We start from the raw sequence: 26352 nt of genomic DNA, 5'->3' as shown, positions 1-26352 counted from the left end.
TATCAGGAAACAAAAGCACAGAAATTCTCATCTGTTGACACTTGTTCATCTCTTAATGTCTCAAACTAAAATGTCTTCAATGTGCAAAATAAAATATCCCTTGCTGTTCCAGTACTTTTAGAGGGGACTGTATATATATTTTTCTTTCTCAATATTTCTGCAGTAAGCTTTGCAAATCTTTTCAATGTCTGATAACTAGGGTTTCTCCTCATCTGATTCATTTTTTTTTGGTTTATAGTGTGACTCGCCATACATTATAAAGTTCTACAGTGCTTTCTTTGTGGAGAACCGAATATCTATATGCACGGAGTTTATGGATGGTGAGTTCCATTTAATCAGTGGGTAGAATGTGTGTACGTTGACAATAATCTACATGTAGATTTGTTTATATTTTTACTTTTTTATTTTGACTAATTTAGTCAATTATTACTGCATTCCGTATGTGAATGAGACTTGTTTTTACTGTATGCATGTTTTTGTAGGTGGGTCTCTTGATGTTTACAGGAAGATTCCAGAGCACGTCCTGGGCCGGATTGCTGTGGCAGTGAGTCTACAGTGGTGTGAAAAACTATTTGCCCCCTTCCTGATTTCTTATTCTTTTGCATGTTTGTCACACAAAATGTTTCTGATCATCAAACACATTTAACTATTAGTCAAAGATGACACAAGTAAACACAAAATGCAGTTTTTAAATGATGGTTTTTATTATTTAGGGAGAAAAAAAATCCAAACCTACATGGCCCTGTGTGAAAAAGTAATTGCCCCCTGAACCTAATAACTGATTGGGCCACCCTTAGCAGCAATAACTGCAATCAAGCGTTTGCGATAACTTGCAACGAGTCTTTTACAGCGCTCTGGAGGAATTTTGGCCCACTCATCTTTGCAGAATTGTTGTAATTCAGCTTTATTTGAGGGTTTTCTAGCATGAACCGCCTTTTTAAGGTCATGCCACAACATCTCAATAGGATTCAGGTCAGGACTTTGACTAGGCCACTCCAAAGTCTTTATTTTGTTTTTCTTCAGCCATTCAGAGGTGGATTTGCTGGTGTGTTTTGGGTCATTTTCCTGCTGCAGCACCCAAGATCGCTTCAGCTTGAGTTGACGAACAGATGGCCGGACATTCTCCTTCAGAATTTTTTGGTAGACAGTAGAATTCATGGTTCCATCTATCACAGCAAGCCTTCCAGGTCCTGAAGCAGCAAAACAACCCCAGACCATCACACTACCACCACCATATTTTACTGTTGGTATGATGTTCTTTTTCTGAAATGCTGTTACTTTTACGCCAGATGTAACGGGACACGCACCTTCCAAAAAGTTCAGCTTTTGTCTCGTCTGTCCACAAGTTATTTTCCCAAAAGTCTTGGCAATCACTGAGATGTTTTTTAGCAAAATTGAGAAGAGCCTTAATGTTCTTTTTGCTTAAAAGTGGTTTGCGCCTTGGAAATCTGCCATGCAGGCCGTTTTTGCCCAGTCTCTTTCTTATGGTGGAGTTCTGAACACGTCTTTTGTGGCCTCTCGGATGAGTTGTCTCTGCGCTCTTGGGGTAATTTTGGTCGGCCGGCCACTCCTGGGAAGGTTCACCACTGTTCCATGTTTTTGCCATTTGTGGATAATAGCTCTCACTGTGGTTCGCTGGAGTCCCAAAGCTTTAGAAATGGCTTTATAACCTTTACCAGACTGATAGATCTCAGTTACTTTTGTTCTCATTTGTTCCTGAATTTCTTTGGATTTTGGCATGATGTCTAGCTTTTGGGGTGCTTTTGGTCTACTTCTCTGTGTCAGGTAGCTCCTATTTAAGTGATTTCTTGATTGAAACAGGTGTGGCAGTAATCAGGCCTGGGGGTGACTACAGAAATTGAACTCAGGTGTGATAAACCACAGTTAAGTTATTTTTTAACAAGGGGGCAATCACTTTTTCACACAGGGCCATGTAGATTTGAAGTTTTTTTTCCTGCCTTAATAACGTAAACCTTCATTTAAAAACTGCATTTTGTGTTCAATTATGTTATCTTTGACTAATAGTTAATGGTTTTTGATGAGCAGAAACATTTAAGTGTGACAAACATGCAAAAGAATAAGAAATCAGGAAGGGGGCAAATAGTTTTTCACACCACTGTATTATTATTTTTTACGTCTATGTCATTATTTTTATTGCCCTTACTGAAACATCCATGTGCACTTTTAATAGTTGCATTGCTTGAATTTGCAAAGACAACATTTACATTAACAAGCCTGAAGTTGCTCAATATATTGTGACACAGATGTAATTTTATTTTATTTTTTTTATGTTTTAGGGCCACCTTAAAGCACAAATCTGACGATCTTTCAATGTCACTTTCATATGGGGTCCTAGATCGGATACATATCCAATATGTATCTGGTCTTGCGACTTAATTTAGAAAATATTAACAGTACATAGGACGCTCAGTGACATCAGTCAGCACCAGTAGGGTGCAGATTTCTAAGGAGGGCTAGCAACAGCTGCTAAAACAGCTAAAGCGCGGCATCTGGCTTCTCCTCTTCTGGACTGTAACAAAAAAAGCAGACTAACATCTTGCTATTCTCCAGAGCAAATTCCCAGTCATATTTTTGCTAAAATCGCATTTATTGTTTGAAATGAATGAGTGGTCGCTCAGACTCATGACATGACATGTTTTAACCCAGATGGCACAAGCAAAGACGTATCGAGTTGCAAATTCGTGCCGTTTCGGATGACAGACGAGTCCACATTAGAGTCAGAAAAAAATCATTTGTAATTATGAATGTGACCCGTCATGACATGCAAATCTGATCTGACCAAAAAAATCTTGAGTTGAGCCACGCGGCTTGTAATGTGAATGTACCGATATAGAAACTTGATAGGGTGTTAAGTGTTGTGACAAAATAATCTGCCTGTTATACATTTTTTTGTTTATTCTGTTATCTAAAATTATTTATATACTTCGATCAATCCAAAAGAAACGTTTTATAAAGTTTATAAAATGTGCTAAAATTGTGGCTCTAAATGTTTGTGTAGGTGGTGAAAGGATTGACATATTTGTGGAGCCTGAAGATTTTACACAGAGGTGAGCAAAAGAGCTTCAGCTGTACTAACAAACCTGTAGAGCATTTGTGTTGTCTAGCAATAGTTGAATTGTGGTAGACTCCTTTTGAGAGTCTTTTTAAATTGTAATACTGTTTCTTTTTAAATTGTAAAGTTTCAAATACTTAATGGCGCTTTTTTCTCTTTCTCCACTGCAATTAAACTTTCCTGTTGATGATGGCACATGTTTTGTCACGCCTGTGTATTGAGATCTCTGATACGCCTGTAGTATAGAGAAGTGATGAACAGAACTATTAAACGCTGAGCAAAAGCTTTACTAAATGATGTCGTCTTTACTGAATGGCAGCTCAATATTTCAGCCTGTAGCCCTGCTGCTTCAGCACAGACTCTGACACTGGTTAAAAGTTCAAACTTCCTGAAAGTTTTAACAGCCAGACAGTTTGAGAGGATTAATAAACATGATGCGATCAAATATATAATACAGGGTTATATTTATGTCAATACAGATCACTACGTTGTATATTAGGTACATCAGTAACAGAAATTAATGTGGAAGCAGGGATTGGTGTAGAAAGTATCTGGTGTAAAATTGGTAAACCGTAGGTACCTGGACCAGTATTCCCAAAGCATCTTAGAATTCTCTCAGAGAGCTCCTATCTTAGCACAAATGGTCCTAGCTGGAAGTCCTAGATTAAAATTGATTTAGGAAACCTCTCAGAGCAACTCTGAGTAAAGAAAGTACAAATACCTTTATCTTACTGAGGAGGTATGATTGACCCAGTTGCTAGGGATGTTGCAGCAATTCAAGGACTGTGATTGGTTAATAAAATATAACCTCTGACCTCTGTAAAGGTTTTGAAATGCCCTCTTTGTGAAAATAGAACATATTATAATATGAAACAAAATTATAATGTTTGTATATAAAGAAGTTGTATAATCATGACTACAGGCTACTTTATGCAAAGTTTCTTAAAGATAATTAAACAGCCAAATGTTAAAAATGTGTCTCTTTTTGAAGCAACAAATTTCCACGCAGTGGTTACTATATTTAAGTTCTTACATTTATTTGCCATACTGATTTTATTACCTGTAAACCATTTCAGATTGATAAGAGCAAAATGGCTCAGCTTTTACCAGTTTACCTGATTGCAGGACAGTCTATTTAAGGGGAAATCCTAAATTTAGGGGAAATGAAAAAAAAGAAAAAAAAAGTCATAATTCTACGAATTTTGTCACTCGAAGCAACTTTTAGGCTAAAGAAGCTTTATAAATATGGACCCTGAAGTATTATTATATATATTAAAAAAGTATTATGTCTTTGTCCTTTGGCCTGTTCCTCATAAAATTATAATAACTCCCACATGTGTGCGCACAACATGAAAGTGATGTTCTCTGCATCAAATTATTTCCAGATGAAGCTTTTCTTTTTAATATTTAATATGCATGAATTTTTATATGGATAGTATGCCTAATGAAAAGACAAATAGGGATTTTAGGGTATAACCGTGTAGTTTAATGTCTTTGCACATCCCTCGGTGAGTCACCTTACTACTAGACATCTCCTTTTTTTTAGTTTTTATTTCTTTTATTATTATTTTTTTTTAAAGGAAACTTAATGAGTAAAACTGTCTGGCTTCTTTGCAGATGTGAAGCCTTCCAACATGCTTGTGAACACCAGTGGCCAAGTAAAACTGTGTGACTTTGGAGTCAGTACACAAGTATGTCCTGCTGTTTTGTTTGCAGTGTTTCTTTACATATGCAGTGCATTTTAAAAATCACAATATTGGAGACTCTTTTTCCTATAATTTATTTTAGAACATGAAACAGATATATTCTAGATTTATTACAAGTAAAGTGAAATATTTCAAGCCTTTTTTTGTTGTTGTTGGTTAAAAATTTCATGAATATGAAAATCAAGAATCCATGAATGTTTCATTCCGAGTTTGAGTAAATTACTATTTTATACAGGATACGGTGCCGTGAAAAAGTGTTTGCGCCTTCCTGATTTTTGTTTTTCTTTGCATAGCACCAGGTAGGGTTGGGCAGCTTTTAAAAACAGCGTTCTTTATTTACTGGGGTTATTTTTGTGTGATATTAAAATTAGTTTGATGATCTGAATTCATCAAGTGTGACAAATATGCATAAATAAATACATCAAGCAAATACTTTCTCACAGTACTGCAAATACTGCATATCTCTCGGATTCGTTCGGTACAAGCAACTACAATCAGAGGAAAGATTGCTGAGTTCACAGCTGTCCAGAAGATGATCATCGACACCTTCCACAAAAAGGGAAAGCCACGGAAGTTAATTGCTGAAATGGCTGGCTGTTGGCACAGAGCTGTATTAAAGCATATTAATAGGAAGTTGACTGGATGGGACAAATATGGAAGGAACCGTGGTGCCATAGACGCACCAAGAAGAAGCAAAACACATTCCAGACCTTGGGAAAGCTTGCAAGTAATAGAGGCTGGGGTGAGTGAGAGTGATATCAAGAGCCACCATTTATAAAAATGGGCTACAACTAGTGTATTCTGAGTATCATTTGGAAATCAAGGGTTTAGGTTCTGGATGTTCAGTGGAGAGACATAGAATGCAAGTTGCTTGAAGTCCAGTGTGATGTTTCCACAGTCAGGAATGATTTGTTGTGCAATGTCTTCTGTTTTTGGGGTGCCTTGGTTTACTCTGTTCCATCAAGTGGGCCAGGGGGTAGCTCATTGGTCAAGGCATTGCACTACAGTTCGGAAGGTCCTAGGTTTAAACCCCACAACCACCAAGTTGCCACTGTTGGGCCCTTGAGCAAGGCCCTTAACCCTCAACTGCTCAGGTGTATAATGTAATAAAAATGTAAGTCGCTCTGAATAAGAGCGTCTGCCAAATGCCTAAATGTAAATGTAAGTGGAAAGTCAATGCAACCATCTACCGGGAGATTTTATAGCACTTTATTGGTTTTGATATCACTGTGCTCTACTGGCCAGCCTGAACGTGCCCGACCTGAACCAGATAGAGAATCTTAAGACTGCTATCAAAATATCCTCGTCTTCAATAAAGCCTCAGCATTGCCACAGGTTGATCGCCTTCAGGTCATGCTTTACTGATGCAGTGGATGATGCTAAAGGAGTCACGACCAAGTGTTGAGTTCATAAATGAACGTATATTTCAGAAATTAGACATTTCTGTATTGTAAATTCTTTTTTTGTTTGATCTTAGGAAGTAATCTTTTGAGATGTTTCGAGATACAGAATTTTTTATTTTCATGACCTGTAAGCTCTAATCCTTAAAATTAAAACAAAAAGGCTTTCAGATATTAAATTACATTACAAAACAGTTGCGCAATATTCGTGTGTGTGTGTGTGTGTGTGTGTGTGTGTGTGTGTGTGTGTGTGTTGGTGTTTGTGTGTGTGAGAGAGAGAGAGAGAGAGAGAGAGAAAGGAAGAGTGAAAGCCCATTTTCAGGCACATTCCAATCAGATATGCATTGTCCTATCCAGTGTGATCTCTTCATTCTCTTCTTTCATTGTTGCCTGTCAGTCCTGTGTTCCCATTGGGGATCAGTCACTTCACACTCTAACCCCATCTTCATCAGTCATGTGTCTCTCAGCTCTCTAATTACCACACTGACCGGGGGTGCATTTAAATTTAGTGTGCGCGTGTGTGTGGTGACAATAACAACATCTCCTACCCCATCTCAAACCATCACACAGGCCTAACAATTAAATCCACACACTCTGCCTTTAATTAGTATTCATCTAGCGTGCGCCTGACCTATAGTTGAGGTGTTGATGTGCATACATGTATGTTTGTAAACGAAAGAAAGAGAAAGGAGTACATCTTACCAAAATCATACAAAAGATAATTCACTGTGTTAGGTTTCCATTTCTATCACATACTGTCTCGGTTTTCCTTTTTTTCTTTCCTTCTTTTTTTTTCTCTCTCTCTCTTTTGTTTTTGGTGTTTGCACTCTGTTACTTCATTAGACGGTTTATACAGTTATGATTTAGGGTCACACATATTGAGATTGAGAATTATAATGGATAAAGCAATTAAACAGACGTGTAGTCTCGGTTCATGTACAAAGTTGAATCTTTTGTCGATCTTTAACATTAGCAAAACTAAGAGTCTGATTTTTTAAATTATATTATCTTTTTTAACACAATTGCTGTGTTTTTGCTCTCCTCTGCAGCTGGTAAACTCTATCGCCAAAACCTACGTTGGAACCAACGCATACATGGCGGTAAGCGAGCTCACAACGAAGAACTGAATTCTCTTTCAGTAGTATAACCTTTTAAGCAAGTCACTGAGTAAAATCAGCCGTAAAATGAATCCTCCAGGTATCATGTCAAATTGGCGAGTTTTACCCGGACTGGACTTTAAATGGGGACCTTGAGAGATGAAATGTGCAGTTCAAGCATTCATAGTTCTGCAAAGAGCCGTCCTTTAAGCCCGTGACATTTAAGGAATCTCTTTATTCACATAGCAGCATTGAGTTGCTGTAACTGGGTTGCAGTAATCTTAGTGCGGCTCAGTGAAGTCACCTCATAGATAAAGTTCTTGTTTGAAAAGGTTTCAGTGGTTCACAGCTTTCAAAAGGGTCACCGATGTTAAACGCAGATGCTAACCACACACACATTACTCTCCCTCTGCTGTTTATTAGCGACCCAGCAGGATACGCGTGTGGAATAGGGGATATGATTTGTAAATTAAATGATACCATGTCCTCTCTCAGTTGTTCTCCCTGAGGTCTGACACGCAGCATTCAGTAATGGGGTTTATGCAGGCTGCAGCTGTTCTATTTGTAATTAGGTCAATATGGCATATTAGAGTAGATGTCAGCTCATCAGCTAAAACTTAATCCCAGGAAAAGTGAACTGCGGTTCATCCCAGGGGATTCAACCTGAATCAGGATTTTATGATCTCTCTGAAGCTCCCTATGAACTCACCTTCGGTCACTAAGTGCAACCTTGAGGTAACCATGGACATGATGATTTCTTCTTTACAACATAAGAAGGTGTCATTCATATCTTTTCAAATAGGCCATTCAAGTGCTTGTTCAGTCTCGTGTCAATTCAAGACCTGATTACCTCAACTAGCTCCTGGAAGGTGCCACTTTTGAAACTGATCCAGAATGCAGTTCCATGGCATGGCCTTTCTCAGTTGGGTTCCTGCAGCTGCTTACATGAGATTTAAAACAGTTATGCGTCCCCACAAAACTAAAAAAAGACCAGCACCCACTTGCCTCAGAAGACTCAGTGCCTTACAGTCTTTTAGCACCGCTGGACTGGTTCCACCATCTCTCAGGGAACAAGGAAGATGTGCTTCAAGACTTCTTTCTGTTCTAGCACCTACATGGTAAAAATAAAGTTCTCTGCATGTCGGACAGTAGAACTGTTCGATGTAATCAGTTATGCAATCTAAGATAATTTTTGATCGATTCAGTTAATAAAACCACTGGGTCAGTTTTTAAAATTGACAAATTCCTTAAAAATGTACCATAGTCCCTACAAACCGTTTCTATCTTCCGCAAGTTTATGAGCGGTTTGTGCAATACTGACACCAACTGGCACTGAAGATTGGCAGGGGGGGAAAGATCACTTTACATCACACTTTACTAGTTTTCAATACTTACGATAGAAAAAATCTATACTGGACAGCTGTGATCATTCAAACATCTGGCAGTATTCAAGCAACATCTAAAGATATTTTTTTAACTACCCGATTAATGTTTAAAAAAGCAAACAGTGTTTTATACTGATGGCACTTTTAGTCAGAATGTATTTCTTGATGGACCCTTCTGTAAGTCACACTGGATAAAGGTGTTTGCCAAATGTAAATGTAGAGCATAAGAGGGCACTGACAGCTCCGTATCGCAGAACTACAAGGAATTTTATAGAAATCCGTCAATCACCATACAGCATGCAATGAATATGCACCTTCAGGGTACAATTCTTTTTTCAGAGTTGCAATTTTATCAGGTAGTTGCACTTTGTAGATATATAATATGTACATTAAATACACACTAGAAATGCAACCAAAGCCAAAAAGCGTATTTATAATAATCAGATAATGTGTTCTTAATCAGTACAAATATAAATAGGAAAGGCACATGGGCACTCAGATATAAAGCTTAAGAGGCAAAAAAAGACCAACTACAATACTTTTCCACTGTTCATTCATTTATCCTTAGTATCTGCCTGCTACGCCATCAAGGTGTTTTTAATAAGCTTATATGTCCAGCCAGTTACATTAGGTAGGCTGCTACTCCTTTCAGGTAAATTAAGCTACTACACCATGCATTTAAATTAGGCTACGACTCCAATTATGAACTTTAGCACTGATGGCTCCTTACCCTGCTGACATTTTCAATTATCCAATTAAAATTCCCACCAAAATCCTTGTGGTTTATGCCATGCCCATTCTGGTTTAAATCCGAATCTATATATTGATATTTGGACCACTAAACATATATTACCGTATGTTACAATCCTTGCTATGCACTATGCAGTTTGTCTTGGACCATCACGAAAACCTGCTGCTATGTGCATATCCGCTATGTGCATATACAATGTTTGTGATCTTAAACACTGCACTTTATTGGCCTCTTTATTAAGCTTAGCTTGTCAGTGCTCTATTGATCAACTGGGTAGAGCAGAGCTAATAAACTATGTAGCATCTAATGCATTACAATCATCTATGTGGATGGCGTGTTTAACCAAAACAAACCAATCAGAATAGATATGAGGTATGTACCCAACAAATTAGATCACATCTTGTTCTCATATATTGTTGTGTGTATATTTGTGTTTTCCAGCCAGAACGAATATCAGGGGAACAATATGGAATTCATTCAGATGTATGGAGTTTAGGAATCTCATTCATGGAGGTAAAGCCTTCTGTTCCTGGTCTCTGTATGTAATAAGTTTGGCTCCCATATTATCTCGATGTCCGAATGTTTCTGTTATACAAGTAGAATTAAACATTTTGGCCGATGCAATCCAGTAATCCTCTGCTGCACATCAGGTCGTATTGCAGCACCTCGACATGGATTTTTTCTTCTTCTTCTTTGTAACAGCATGATCTGTCAGTTATTATTCCTGACACAGCATTGCTGAACCTTTTTAAAGTGAGAAACATGACATGTTTACAATTTGATTATTTTTCCCATCCTTATTCAAAGCATGAAGCTTTTAATACAAGCAACAAACACACACTTCAGGCAGTTTACACAATAGAAACATCTGTGGTGTGTGTGTGTCAGCATGGTTAAGTTTAAGATTGTTTTGAACGTGTGTTTGTGTGTGCACGAGCATTTGTTACAATCCATTACTGCTATGAACTTTTGTGTGTATGTGTATATGTATGTATGTGTGTGTGTGTGTGTGTGTGTGTGTGTATATATATGTGTGTGTGTGTGTGTGTGTGTTAGCTAAGAGATATTAATAGTCCCTGCAGGCAGCCTGTCCAAACAGATGTTGGCCTAAAGCTATGCATGGATCACACTCAGAATCTCCCACTGACTGTAGTAAAGACCTATGCGTGCACACACACGCGTACGCATACACACACTCGCGCAGTTCCACTTTTTACTCATCGTCTCCATCTGTTTCTTTGCCTTTCTTTTCCACCTTTAACATCACTGGAACTCCCCACAATCCCCATCAATTGCAGATGTGTTTGCATAGTCACAATTCAAAGCAAAAAAATCTGATCTGGGGTCTGATTGAATTTAAGATACTATTTGAGGAAAGCTGTGTATCTAAAACCCTACTCATCGCTCAGCCAGAAAACAGTGCACTGTGTTCTGTATACCTCAGTTTCATTGCCTCACTCGCGATCGCAATCACTTGAGCCGATGTTTTCACGCCGTTCATGAATTTATTTGAGACTGTAACACGGTGTAAATGTATGTCAAAATGAATTCCTTCTAACGAACAAGCTACCGTTTAAATTCGGGTAGTAAATTTGCCCGTGCTAGTAGTTTACATCAGCTCTATTGATTATTAATTTGTTTTTGTCAGCACCTCTCAGTGGTTGTGACAAATAGGCTTTCTGTATTTGTCAATACTGTTGAATATCTTAACAATTATAACAGTCATTGATTTAGAGTAGGGAAAAAAGACATTTGTCAAATTTATTGACTGGGCTGTTTGTTGATGATGCCCTGGGCAGTGAGGTCAGTTGTGCTACTTCATGCTTCATGGTCAGGAAGAATTAGTCAATGAACTTCACTGTTTAATCATAGCAGTAACTTAAGCCAGTTTTTATGCCAATTCAGGACAAAGATAAATGTAAAAATATTCAGATTAACTAAAGTCCTTATTTTTTAATATTTTTTTAATTAATTAAGACAAAATACTTTAGCGTTTTAAAGCATTAAATCCTGTTCTACGTTATTCATTTATAATTAGGTTCACTCCTTTTTTGCAATTTCTCTTTCTGTCTTGCGGTTTTATTTCTAGCACTCGCTATTCGGTGAGGAATAAAATGTCTTCCACTGATTGTTTACGCGTGTTGCACTCCAGCTTGTCCTCAAACCTTTCTTTTTTTTTTCCTTTTAATCCAGTGGATGCCTCAGTCTCTCAGTCAGTGGCTCATTAAGCCTTTTAAACAGTATTTTTTGAAGAAACACAAGCTGCAGGGAAAGTGTACAAGTTGTGCACTGGCTGTTTGAGATAAATGGATTGGGGAGCAGAGGGATTTAAACAACTTTGTTGGTATTATATACAGTAAATAAGTTTTTAGACAGACATTTATCAGAGATTTCTGGTAGACAGAACGTGTGAGGAGGAACGTGTCTGTTTGTGCATCTGTGTTGATCTTCTCAATTCGATGTGCATTAATTGCCCCATTGTTGTTTGTTCTTTTAACAGCTTGCTCTTGGCCATTTCCCCTATCCACAGGTAAGTTTCTCTTTGCTCTGTGCTATTCATTCTCGAGACATGCAATAATCTGTAACTTGTATGCAGACTGTATCCAGACTAGTGTTTTCAGTAGTATGTATATGTTTTATGTGTTTGGGGTGTAATTCCTGTTCATAATGTAGTTAACTAGAGTGGCATGGGAAACATGTTAATAAAATATAAATAACATGTACAGTAACAGTCAAAGATTTGGACACACCTTCTTTTTAAATTCACCTTCACTTTTTTTTTTTTTTTTGTATTATCAACATTTTATATTAATACTGTTATGCCAGAACAAATACGCAATATTTTCAATTCTACAAAATCGCCACCTTTCGCTTTGATGGCAGTTTGCACACGCTTGGCATTCTCTGAGTCGCTTTTCAGAGGACTCGTGACTGCAGTCGCTCGATAGTTCAGGACTAGAATTTCCTACAGTCTACCTGAGCCTCCAATACGAACTGACTCCATTTTAACTTGAAGAAATTAGGTGTTATTATTAACCAGCCAGCCGCCTAACACACAGTATGACTGCAGATCAATCCCTGTTCTGTTATAACCCAAATGAGGATGGGTGCCCTGTTAAGTCTGGTTCCTCCAAAGGTTCCTTCCTATTGCCATCTCAGGGATTTTTTCCTTGACACCTTCGCGCTTGTCTTGTTCATTAGAGACAATCTTATTATTTTGAATCATACACATTCACATTTTATACAAACTTCCATAATTTCTTTTGATTGTGTAAAGCTGCTTTGCGACAAGGACAACTGTTGAAAGTGCTATACAAATAAAATTGCATTAAATTGAGTAAGCCTCACATGAAATCACACAAGAGATTATGAGGTCACCTGTAATGGTTTTCCAACCATCTTGAAGCATTTTCCATAGGTGTTGAGTACTTGAGTTACTGTACTGTACATGCTTTTCCTTTGGCACAGGTTTTTACGCCAGACTAGGGTCCCTTCCTGACACAACCATCGCATTTTATCTATTTTTTACCCCAAAGGATCTCTTATTCTACAGTATTTGATCCTTCCTTTGTATTTAGAAATAGAAAGATCTCTAAGATAACGTATAATGTTTAAATTTTTCACACATCTGCAATGTACTAAAATTTCAATCCTGGTTACAGCCTTTTGCTGATGCACCTTATTTAAATCCATGATCTAAGGCTGCGCCGATAAACTATTTCATATCGAATCGCGATTTATTTTATTTTAATAACGATGATAAGCTCTAGACATTTTCTGCTCGATATGGATTAATCTAAGAGCCAATCACACAGCAGAACAATACGACAACAGGCAATCAGCGTGCAGCTTGCTCGTGCCGTGCACGTCAAAGTTAATTTCCTACTGCACTTTGAGAAGCAAACTTGACACCAGGACGACAAATACAATGAGTGGAAGCAGCGACAGTGAATCTAACCTCGAGTTATTATCCAAAGATGTTGAAATTGTCGACAAAAAAGGTAGCATGAATTCCCTTATATGGAAGTGGTTTGGCTACCTGAAAAATGACGAGGCACGGATTAAATCGATCTGTAAAATATGTCGTCGGTTTGTGAAAACCAAGACCTATTCCATTACCTAAAAAAAGCATCACCCAAAAGACCATACTAAAATCATGAAAATGTGGGCCGATGCGACTCCGTCAACTAGCAGGGCTAGCATTGGGGCTGTACCAAAGCAGAAATCGCTCATGTCGTCTTTCGTAGCCATTACACCTTATGAAAGGTGTTCCAAAAGGAGCAAGGATATAACCAGGGCCGTTTCTAACTTTATAGCGAAAGATATGATGCCCCTAAGCACAGTAGAACAAGACGGCTGCATCTAGCCATTGGTAAGTTAAAGTTAAAGTTTTCAGTGCTAAAACAGCATATGAGGATTTATAACATAGCCTTAAATGCGTTGAAATCGTAGGATATCACGTTTGTCTGCATCATTTAGAATATGCTGTTGTATTCACACTGCCCTAAAAAACACCAACTTGCGTGTGGTTGTGCGCTGTAAAGGCAGATATAAATAAATTAATAAATGATCGTCTAGACCTGCTTGACGCTATTTAATAAATATGCATATATATTAAGCATGTTACATGGCGTTAATGTTTTAAAAAGTGAGCAATGCATCTGTTCTACAATAATAATGTGGTGATTTCTCATAATTCATTCCATTTTTGTTGTCATTGCATTCTTAAGCCATTATGTCAGTTTATTGGGGCAGTGTAAAATAGCCTTTATTCAACTCTGAATTGTGGGATAAAAAGACAGCCCTAGTGTGTGTGGTCTAAATGTTGTTTCTCATTAATGTTTGAAAATCTCAAAACAATGTAATTTATCATCACAAACAAGTTTTTTTTTTTTTTTTATAAAAATCTTTGCCTTGTAAAGATTCTGAGCATGTGCTTATAGTATTTTAATTTTTAAGGCCAAATCTGTCATCCGTTTTTGTTAATAAACTATACTTTAAAATGTAATTTAATGAACCCTACCAAGATTTAGTTTTCTGTTCTCAATCCTGATTAACCATTGTTTTCTTATATCACATCAATCACAACCATGAAAGTTGTCCCTAAAGTTTCCATGCATATAAGAAAGTAGCACAGTCATTTTATCATCCTTCATGTTATTACTGTTTCTTTATACTGACACACAGAGTTATGAGCTCGTACTGTATTAACACATCTGGTGCTAGGCATGTGTTCATTAAAGTCCAATGCAATCTTTCGTTTGTCGAGGAATGTACATTGGATCGCTTTTCTTGCTTTGATTACAGCCATATCTTTTTAATAAGCTTATGTAATCTCACAATGTTGAGTTTCTTTTACAGTCGCCTTGTGTAATCCCTGCCTAAAGCCTTCCCCAGCACATCACAGGGGGATTGTTTATTTTGACTGGTCATTTTGTATTTAGGTGGTCAGCTGACCTCATTCTTTCGGCACATAACATTGCTGAGTCAAGACCTGGTCAACAGAAGCAACCCCAGATCATAACAATGCCTCCGCAGGCTTGTACTGTAGGCAATAGACATGATGGGTGTATCACTTCATCCCCCCTCTGTTCTTACCCTGATGCCTCCTTTAAGCCTTGGACACTGCCATCAGTAGCAGATCCTTTAAATCCTGTTGCAAATGTGGGACCTTCATCGTCTTCTGGAATTTGGAGTCAAGTGCTTGTTTTTTTCAAAACATTTTTCAACCATTATCGCAATGTGACACAGCACATAATCCTGCTGAAAGAGACCACTTCCATCAGCAACAATGTTTGGGTAGGTGGTGCATGTCGAGGTAACATCCAGATGAATGGCAGGATGCAAGGTTTCCCAGCAGAATATCACGCTGCCTCTGCTGGATGGACTTCTTTCCGTAGTGCACCCTGGTGCCTTGTCTTCCCCAGGTGAGAGAAGCACCATTCCACATGATTTAAAAGATCATGGAATTCATCAGACCAGGCCACCTTCTTCCATTGCTCCTTGGTCCAGTTTTGATGCTTGCGTGCTTATTGTAGGAGCTTTTAAGCTATAATAGCTCCAGTTTGAGATATAAAGGCTCTTCTGTTGGATTGAACTACAAGGGCCCGTGCTCACTCATCACGTGCATCAGTGAGCCTTGCTCACCCATGACCTTGATTCCCATTCACCAGTTTTACTTGCTTGGTCCATTTTTGGTAGGTCCTGACCACTACGGACTGCAGACATCCTGCTGTTTTGCACTTGTTCCAACCCAGTCATCTAGCCATAACAATGTGGCCCTGTCCAAATCGGTTAAATCCTTATGCTTGCCCATTTGTTTTTGCTTCTAGCACATCAACTTCAGGGATAACATCTCACTAACTTCACCAGTCAGTAATGTTATGGCTTTCTGTCTGTCTGTTTGTCCACATTACTAGCTAAATTACTAAACTAACTTACTAGGTAGCTAACTAACGAATCCATGGCTTTCAGTTTGTCAATAGTGGGTTAAGACATCTAGTCTCTGTACATTATATTAAAATGTGTAATCACACACACACACACACACACACACACACACACACACACACACACACACACACACTAAAGCTGTCTTTCTAAAGTAACCCTGAAAGTGTGTAGGGGCTCTTTAATGAGGGAAATGTTGACTAATGCTCAATAAATTACTCCCAGCATGCCTGTTGGGTTAATTAGCATATTAAACCAGAGCAGCCACTCAGGGCAGCTCATGGAAAACAGGAAGAAACACTCAGAGGCTACATCAAGTGCCAAGACCTTGAGTCTTAAAATGCATGTGATTTATTTAGACATACATCAGCTTTAGATGTGATTAGGACTAAGCTTAAGAAGGTTGCGCTTCTGTTTAGTCAGTAAATAGAGTCCACATTAACACCTTTTCAAACGGGTGTGAGAAATAAAGTGTGTGTTGCACAAGCTTGTTGCCTGAGGCATGACCACAGTTGTAAGTGTTTTTTTTTTCAAACTGCTCTCTAGCAAGGTCTATTGTCATGGTAATATGGCAAGTGCTATTACATAAAGTAATTCATGCACACATCCACAAATGCAAAAATAATAATCTCTTTGTTCCATGAGCAACATTTTCCCCGCTTTCCTCTGACCCAGGCTTGTATTTTAGATTCAGCTAAATCAATGTATTTCTAGATCCAGTACCCATTTTATTTTTCCGAGTCGAACTTGTTTTTAAATCCTGAGAGTGAAAATAAAACTCGTCTTAATTAGTTTAGAAGTAATGTTAAAAGTGGAATTTAAGGATCTGATTCATCTTAAGTGTTTGTGTACTGTATATCGTCAGACCTGTGTGTCATGTCAGCAGAATCGTAGTGCATTGCTCAGTCATTGGGCAGCGTCATCCACAGTTTGATTAGAGAAATGGTGATTTAAATCTGTAGGAACTTTTCTCTTCTTGGCAAACAGTGCCACAGGCACTACACTGAAGCTCATCGTGTTTTTACACCCCATTAATTTATTACTCACCCTCTTCCTCTAATATCCTTTTCCTTCTTTCTTTCTTTCTCTCTCATTGTGTCCCCCTCCCCCACCCCTGTTCACAGTTCTCTCTTTACATCTCTAAATTTCATTTGTTGAGAAGAAAAGGGTCAAGAATGGAAAGCGAGAGAGAGTGAAAGGAAAGACAGGACCTCCTGCTGCCACTGCGTTTTTGCTCTTGATGTTAATTTTCGCAGCTCCATATGGTGCTGCAGACTCTTCACCTACAGGCATCACAGGCGCACACAGAGCCCAGTGTGGGTGCACACACACACACACGCACGCGCACACACACACACACGTACTACCTCAGGCTTGGCCTGTCATTTACAGCAAGCCATGCATCTGTGTGTTCTCACTTTCTTTCTCCCTCTTTCTTTCACACACACATTCATGTATGCAAACAGTCACCCATGTGATGCTCGTTTGCCTGCTGGGATTCTTGAAGGTCCAAAAGGACACGAGAGTTCAGCCTGCAAACTCAAAACTCGAACTTGGTGCGAACCGTTTGCATCGCGCGTGTTACGTCTGTATCCTTCCAAATGTGTGCACGTTATCCTGTCTTGTCATTGATTATAAAAGACTCTTTAATTCCGTCTCACCCCATGTTGAGATTAATTTGCATTCTTTGTCAGGAGTTAATGGCGTCTCTCGATGGCTCGCTCGGAGAATCTTTGAAGACTGCAGACTCGCTGGCATGTGTATACAGCCGCCGGCGCTTTTTCCCCTGATTGATTTGTTGTTGCCTTTTGTGTTCTCCGGCTGTTTCTGTTTTGGATCGGGGTTTTTTTTTTTTCCCCCCTTTCTTTTTTCATATTCATTTTAACATACTGTATGAAATTGCTTTTTGCTCAAGCTTTGATTTGCAGCTTGAATTAATAGAAAATGTTTAACTGGCTTTGTTTAAGTGGTTAAGATCATGTTGAACATTTGTTTGGCATGTTATTGTTCTGTCACGGACATGAAATAATTTCATTCTGACAGTTCTTACCTACAGACATCAGCTTTTATTTCACATAATGAAAATGTTATTTTTTGCAAAAGTTTGAGGTCTAAAATAGGAGAGATCTCTTCTTCCTTTTGTTTGTCACTTGTCTGCTCTTGAAAACTTGTAAACAAGGCCACAATGATTTGTTTCAAATTGTGCACTATGCATTACATTCTGGATTGATCCACATATCTGGTACCATACCTGGTACCTGACTTTTGTGATGGCATCAAATCAACTTTAGAATATTCTTTGTTTTATGGAAATGACAAATTACTTTGTGATATTGGCTATTCATAAAATTGCTAGTGCCCTCTGATGACTCTGTACTTTCCACTTCGTAGAGCGCGGTGCGACCGCTGAAATTTTTTTCTCCCCCGTTTCCCCCCAGGGTTATAGTACATAATCTGGATATTGCAGTGCACCACATCTCACTGAAGCTCCCAGTGTAATCTCTACATCAAAAAATCATTTTTCTAGGAATTTTCGTAGAAATGCTTTACGTGTCTGAATTTTTTTTTTCCTGGGTTCTGTGTTTTCTGGGTTCATGTTAACTGGCTGCGCTGAAATCTGAATGTCTGTGCTTAGGTCCCTGCATCCTGATCAGCATAAAATGCTTAATGAAGAAGATGAATGTTTTTACATCAGTCAAACTGAATAATCTTTTTAACAGTTACAGTAAAATGGCTTATTACCAATGCAGAGGCCCAGGGACGCTAAAAGCATTTTCACATGAGGTCCCCGGTATCATTTCAGAGTACACTTTGTCCCAAAGTCATTTCGATCAGTCAACACAATCGTTTCAGGCTCAGGATCTGTGCGTGATACCACCTTCAAGCGGACACAGGCACAGTACAGTGTCCTCGGGCACGGATCAAATCGGACTGAAAGCCAATCATGGAAGTGGATCGCTGTTTAGTTTGCTGTCTTCCTCAAAATCTCTGTAGGTGTAGCACGCACCAATCTCATCCCCTGACCCACACAGCCTAGCAGATGAAATAGGAAGGTATGCGCGATCACTGCGCCTGAGATTTTTTTCTGAAATATAAATAATATTATGCATAACATGAAAGTGACGGCCTTGTTCTCTTTCTCTTGTGTCTAATAGTGGCTCACTAACAAGTAGTTCCATACTGCCACCTGCATAAATACAGTGTATGTGGAGTGTAAATACAAAGTGTGGCAAAATGTTACACAAACGCATCTGCTATGTTCATTTGTTGTGATTTTAATCTATAACTAACTAGGTCAAAAACACGAGCATCTATGTAAATATAAGTAACAAATAAATTCTGTCATTTTATTTTAATTTTTTAATTGTCCAATAAATAGCTTGGGATGTTAAGGGTTGATAATTAACCGATTAATTGCTGTTACTTTACAGAATAATAAGTTTTATAAACCGATAATGTTTATAATGCCTGATATAGCGCTGCATAGCGCAATATCCTTTACTTTATCACAAGACGGCGAAGCACAAGACATTGTATTTTTAGCAGCCTCCTTTTTAAACAAGGAGAGAGAGAAGCAGACAGAATTTTTTATACCCTTCTATATATTTGTTTGTTTGATTATTCTGTTTGTATAAACTATTTGAGCATCAAGAATTTGTCCCATAATTATTTAATTAGGATTGTGACGCTAGAATATGGAATAAGATCACTGTCAAAAATATTTGTGCGTGAAACAAAGATTTGTGTGTAATTCTGTCTTTTGTCTGACAGATTTAGATTCCAAAATCTACGGCCACGACAGCTTACAGATACGAGATTTTGTGTGTTTGTTACAATACAACTCTTGCACAACGAATTGCGAAATTACGCACACGAATGCTGTGCGTAAAGTTAAACCACTGTCAAAAATACGTCATCAAGGCCACATGCACAGGCGTTACTATCCGAGGGAAGAGGAATCGATTCGGTGCATGCCTGTACATGTGGCCTTGATGACGTATTTTTGACAGTGGTTTAACACACAGCATTCGTGTGCGTAATTTCGCAATTCATCTGTGAAACAGAGGAGTTGTAAAAACGAGTTTTGTATATTTCAGAGTTGTATTGTAACAAACACAAAATCTCGTATCTGTAAGCTGTCGTGGCCGTAGATTTTGAAATCCAACTCAGACAAAAGACAGAATTACACACACATCTTTTTTTTCACGCACAAATATTTTTGACAGTGATCTTATTCCATACTAGAACTGTTAAAACTTAAACAGTTGGTCTGAAGTGTGTTTTGTTAACATGATAATCAATGGCTAATTATCGATTAAGAATCAATTATCAGAAGAATGTGCAACTCTAAAATAACCAAAATAGTACTGTTTAAATAATGAATATAACACAAATAGTTTATGTTTATAAAACTAATCTGAGCTCCTGGCCACTATTAAACACGAGAAGAAAAGTAAAAGGCTGTTAACCTTCGACCTATGCCTAATAATATTAATATTCCAAAAAAATTTCAAGAGCAACACTCTCGTGCCCTACTATTTTATCAAGGGACCAGATTGGTGTGCGCTAGTGATTTCAGAGAAGACTGGCGGCATTGATGTTGTCGCATTTAAACAGCGATCTACTTCCATGATTGGCTTCCATGTCTGATTTGATTTGTACCCGAGGACGCTGTACTGTGCCTGAGATCCCGAGACCGGAATGATCCTGTTTTGACCGATCAAAATGACTCTGGAGTCAAGCGTACTCAGAAATAATACCTGGGAACTTTAAAAAGCTGTATCATTAATTATTATTTGGGTTTAATTCTTCCAGATTTCAGCTTTGGATTGATGGCATTAAGTTATTGGTGGTGCCTGTATGCTGACTCTAAAGTATTTAAAAAGTGCGTAGCAATGTGTAACCGAAAGCGTGAACACCTGCAGAACTCCGCACCAGGAGCTGTTTAATTTCAGAAGAGTAATGATTGCAGGACGCTGAGACCTGTGCGGATCAGGAGAGCAGCAGCCTCTTGCGACAGTGAAAAGTGCTGTTTCAGCTCAACTGCTGAATGTGTGAGGAAGACGCAGGCAGCTGGTGTTCAATCACCCTGATCAGACAAAAGCCCATCATCTCACTGCCTCGTCCTCTGTACTGTGAGCAGATTACACGGTTAGAGAGAGAACTCGAATTCCCTGTAACAACTTTAATTTGATTTAGTAATCAGCTAAACTGTAGTGTGCATGATTTTATTGTTTAACTGGTGTTATATTGTTGGATCCTGCATTTTCATAATGGCTATAATCAGCAATCAATTATAACGAGAATAGACAATGCAAATGTTTTTCAAGATGTCTGTCTCGTCTCATCTGACAGCTGAGACGTTTTTGACAGTTCTGCCCAAGACACCTCTGCTGTTTAAGATGCACGTCATGCATCAGCTTTTCCGACCCAGAGTCTCTGTTCAACCTGGAGGCAGCAAAAGAATCGAGTCGTGCTGTGTAGCCGGGCCGCGTTAAAATGAAGATCAGGCTATTAGCACTTTGTGTATTTTCATTATGCAAATGCCGTTAACACGATGTGCCCGTTCGTGGCCACCGGGCTTTTCCTCGCTTTTCCCCTAGTGATCATAAACGGGTCCTACTGCGACGATTGTGATTATAACATGCTAATTACACATCGCCTTGTCTCCTTTCATGCCGTCTCTAGCTTTTATTCCTAATCTTCTCTCCCTTTGTTTTTCTTTCTGCAGATTCAGAAAAACCAAGGTTCCTTAATGGTAAGTATTCGATGTGGGGTTTTTTTTCCCCTCTTTTTTTTTTTTCTTTTTTCTTTTCAAAAATGAAAGCAAGCCCTTCTTTACTTCTTTTGATAGCCGCTTTGCTTGGTCGCTTGCCTCTAAAGTTAATACAATAAAACAATACGCCGGCACTTAACGCACCGCATTCTGACGAGAGGCCATTAGAAATAATAGAGCGCTCTGGATCCAATGACTTTTTCTGTGTCTGAGTGCATTTGATTAATCTGAATCGCTACCTGTTTTGCTGCATTACTGATTTCATTTCCTGCTCACTGTAAAGAGATTGCGTGTGCTCTAATCTCCTCGTCTCCTCCTCCTCCTCCACAGCCTCTCCAGTTATTGCAGTGCATCGTTGATGAGGTGAGTCCGTGTCTGATGTGCCCGAACTCCTAAAGCCGTGGCTAATGGGGCAGAAAGCTGCTGTTTTGTTTCCTAATGAAGCAAGGTGCTTTAGCTAAAGCCAGAGGCTGGAGGAGCTTAGTACACTGAGATGGGATGCCTGACCTTCAGTTAGCCTTTAAGCTGTACTTAGGAAAGTGATGGGGCTGGTTTAGACTTTGGACTGTGTTTTGCCAGATTTTAACCTATTTTCTCTGTCTCTTTTGCTTCTACTATTTTAAGCCATGTCTCTGTCTGTCTGTATGTCTCTCTTTTTTTTTTTTTTTTTTTCTCACACACACATGCTCACTTTGCTGGGGTAATGTAGCATGACCGGGCTACAGAGCACAGAGGCTGGGTGGTGTTGCATTAACCTTGACCTGCGTTAGTCACTAAAATATACCCACCCAAGACCTTGACACACTTCCTCACCCACTCCTCTCTGTGCTTAGCAGAGGTGAGGGATGGGGTGCATGTACTGTATAAACTCTAAACTGGACACACACCCTGCTCTATATTTCTGAAATATTTACAAGCAGATAATAAACACATAGTTGTAACAGAATACATTAAACTGATACGAATAAAAAGGGATTTAAAGTAGAATGGAGTGAGAAGGACACAATGTTCTAATGACCTGTATTTACTGTTTAACTGTGAGGTACAGGGGACTGTAATAAATTATAAACTAGGGTTGGTATAATAATTAAATTCCCAACACAATATAACGAATTATGGTATTTGCTTGTAGGTTCAGGGGTAAGAAATCAGTTTTAAGACTAGCTTGAGTGACTCAGACTCCGAGCAGATGAGAAACGTGCGTTTTAAGTTGTCTTTATGCATTACCAAGAGAACGTGAATAATAAACCTCTCATTCTCTGTCTCTCTTTCCGGTCGAATGTGACCTAACCCTGTAGCCAGGCTCTGATCCAATTCCCTTGGATAAACATAAAAGTATGTATTTGAATAAGTGATGGTAAAGATTGTGCTACAGAAGCTGATCTGGATAATGAAAACTATGACCTGGTTTTCCCTTGTTTAATGACACCTTTTACAAATTATTATTCTCAGACTCCTACTGTTTTTTTTTTTTTTTTCGTTCTTTGGTCTATAAAATGACCTTAACTGAAAACTGATACAGAAAACTGTCTTAATCAAATGCAGTCCGAATCCACCTTCACGTTTCTAAGTTGAATCATCCTCAGCATTCACATGTTTCTTTAAGCAATTAAATTTATTTGGAGAGTCGAGAACAGGTGAAAATAAGTAGTATACAGTCATCCAGCATGCAGTCTAGCAGCAGCAGTGGTTTTAGATAAACCTTTGTTCAGCTGTTCTGATACAGCAGGTGTCTCTTCTGTCCACAGAGAGACTCGCAGAGAAGAACTAATATCATTAACCAGGGTTACAGGGTTTCAAAAAAATAACATCATATTACAAATATACACAAAAGGCATGAAACTATTTAAAAAATATAAAAATAAAGGAGATGGAAAAAGGGGATTAATTCTCAAGGATACTGTAATGTACACATTTATATCACAGATAGGATGCTGTTTATATCATAGATAGCTTGCAGCATAAAAATCACTGATCAACTTAAAGTCTGAAAAACAGAAGTGGATTCCCCCCCCCCTCAAAAGGAACAGGAACTTCATTAGTTCTTGTTGCAGTTCCCATTTTTGACCACTAGTATAATAACTATGGAGCTAATTGGGGCAGCTAAAAAATCTAGAGAGGTGCACAAATCAATGGGACATCATTTATAATTATATTGTTCATCACTCTGAAAAGTAATTAGTGTTTCAACAGAAATTTAAATGTAAGCAGTATATTTAAATGATGACTATAACGGAAAAGATATAACGAAGGGTGCTCTTCGGGCATTTGTATCAGAGTGCGTATTGTTAACGTGGCTATTTTATATTTTTTAATTAATATAAATAGTCTTAGTGGTCTTGTCAAAGCCATACATTGAGCAGTCATCAGATTTTCCTTTCAAGCTCTAGCAGAAGGTGAGTGTAATATCAATACTGAAAACATTTAAATGTGCTTTCCTCATCTGTTTGAGTGATTAATAATTAGTTATTTTGTTAATTGCAAATAAGTGTGTCGCAGGTGAGAGAGAGAACGAGAGAGACCTCTCCTTTCTGCATGAGCAGCTCGCTGACACGTGCTAATAGCGGAATGGTAGGAGGGAGGGGAGAGTAAAAGGAGCATAAACACACATTAAACATACTGAACTTGTCCTTTCTCTTATAGATTGAGCGTAATTAATAATTAAACGGCGCTTGGTGTAATGGGTTGACCCAGCTGAACTGTTCATTACTCAAACGGCAGAGGCATCACTCAAACTATTTTCTGCCATGCCCTTCCCTTCAGCGCCCTGAGGCCAGGGAACACCGCCTCTGCTGCTACACCTACTTTCAGCTGACCAAGACGTTAACACACACACACACACACACTTGCGCGCGCGCACACACACACACACACACACACACACACACACGCGCACACACATACACACACAAAGCAGCTACTAAATTACCCATTTCTCCCAGTGTGAGTGAGGGTGTCTGAATGAGACACACAGGGTTGCCAGGGACTTTATGGGACCTACTTTATAAGTTTAATCCAGTCCAGAGAAAGAGAGAGCACCTGACTGGCTTAAAGGAATACTCCAGCCTTTCAACCTAACCTCTGTCCACTCTATGTGTACAATTACCTCAGCCCAGAATTTCAACACTCTCTCTACTGAAAAAAGAATACAAGGTGTCAGTTACCATTTATAATAAACACCTACAGTATGTTATATGTGTTTAACACTACAGCCTACAGTCTTAAAGGAATGCTGTACCCTAAATTGTGCTAAATGCATTTTTATAAAGTATTTCAGATGAATTTAGCTATTCTGTTGCTTATTTTTTGGGTGAAATAAGTTCATGGCAGTAGTTTATCGTTCTGATGTCACAGCAGGATGTTAATAGAGGAGGGAATAAACATCGATTCAGTTACGAGTCATGATTGTTTTGTATGGCAATTGATGTATCGCCGCACTGATTGTAAAATTATTTATTTATTTATTTTTATTCATTTTTGAATGACTTACATGGAAATATCTGTAGGCCAAAAAAGATAATATCATATGTAAAACCACATTTCAGACAAAAAAACTAACAAAAAAAAATGTAAAGAAAAGGCAGGTGGAACAGTCTGTGATTGGTTCTGCAGGATGTTCAGTAAAACTAAGCAGCTTGTATCAATTCAATTCGATTTTTTTTTTCATTTGTATTTCATTGTCATTGTCGCAAAGCAGCTTTACACAATCTAATTTCCTTATAAAACTGCACAAATTGCACCTGAGACTAGATTTTAAACAAATAGTCATCACACCAATTATAGACTTTGTTTCATTAATTACTGTTTACTGCTTCTTCTTTTTTTAATCTATAAACTTTTTTTGAAGACATCCTTGCTCTACAGCAGTTTATTATTATTTTTTGGCTTGCATCTAAGACTTACATGTGTGCTTTAAACTGTTCGCGCATTGGCAAGTAGCACAGCATACAGTGTCAGGTCGTCCCTGGTGATTCTTATTCCTGTTTGATGGCATGATTACCATGATGTTTAATCAGGAGAAAAGAGAGAGAGAAAAAAACATCTTCCTCAAACATTGACATTTTGAGTTTGCATGAGAGCGAAAGCTTCTTGTGTCACTCACTATTTTATAGTTATGTCTTATTGAACCTGGCAGAAACTTATGGTTCCAGAGTGCATTGCAGCTATAGAATCTGGTTGCACCCAGCCACGATAAAGTCTCAAAAGAGAAAATGGCAGATATAGAGACCGGTTATAGAGCAAATGCTTTAATTGATGGCCTCTGAAATTATAGCACTTCTGTATACACTTGAACACAAGAACATTGCACATTTCTTAATTAATAGTTGATATGTGTGTATGATCTACTGTATAAGAGATTTCGGGCAATGATTGTTCCGGGCCAATTCTGATAGATTACTAATGTAAGACAACCCCCAAAGCAAAATGTTTAGTGATATTATTTCTCTTGTTATGGTCTGTTAGGTTTTTAAACTATCTTGAGTTAGAAATAAAATGAACGTTTAGTATAAGAAAAAAATGCCTGTAAATTCAGGCTTTTGGGCCACTATGTATAGAGGGCAGACAAAGAGAGAGTAAACTAAATAAGAGAAAAGAAACAAAGTATAAACATAAAGCAAAATATTCAAGGATTTATTTTTTACAATTATTTTAACCTTGAATTTTTTTGAGCAGACAGTTAGCATCAATCATCAGATTTGTGCGAAATCCGAGC

The 26352-nt window shown here is 38.3% G+C and overlaps 1 protein-coding gene across 1 annotated transcript in view; it reads left to right on the top strand.

Moving 5' to 3' along the window:
* Positions 1–26352, top strand: part of map2k5 (mitogen-activated protein kinase kinase 5) — a 66402-nt gene that overhangs the window by 23484 nt on the left and 16566 nt on the right. Inside the window, exons 11-19 of the mRNA XM_053492931.1 lie at positions 239–320; positions 483–544; positions 3020–3068; positions 4691–4764; positions 7229–7279; positions 9854–9925; positions 11913–11942; positions 21594–21620; positions 21969–22001. Of these exons, the coding sequence (XP_053348906.1) occupies positions 239–320; positions 483–544; positions 3020–3068; positions 4691–4764; positions 7229–7279; positions 9854–9925; positions 11913–11942; positions 21594–21620; positions 21969–22001 (480 nt within the window). The remainder of the gene's footprint in view (positions 1–238; positions 321–482; positions 545–3019; positions 3069–4690; positions 4765–7228; positions 7280–9853; positions 9926–11912; positions 11943–21593; positions 21621–21968; positions 22002–26352) is intronic.

This window comes from Clarias gariepinus, chromosome 3, assembly GCF_024256425.1.
Source record: "Clarias gariepinus isolate MV-2021 ecotype Netherlands chromosome 3, CGAR_prim_01v2, whole genome shotgun sequence".
Taxonomy (NCBI): Eukaryota; Metazoa; Chordata; class Actinopteri; order Siluriformes; family Clariidae; genus Clarias; species Clarias gariepinus.
The sequence above is the reverse complement of the archived record's forward strand: the minus strand, read 5'-3'. Positions and strand labels throughout refer to the sequence as shown.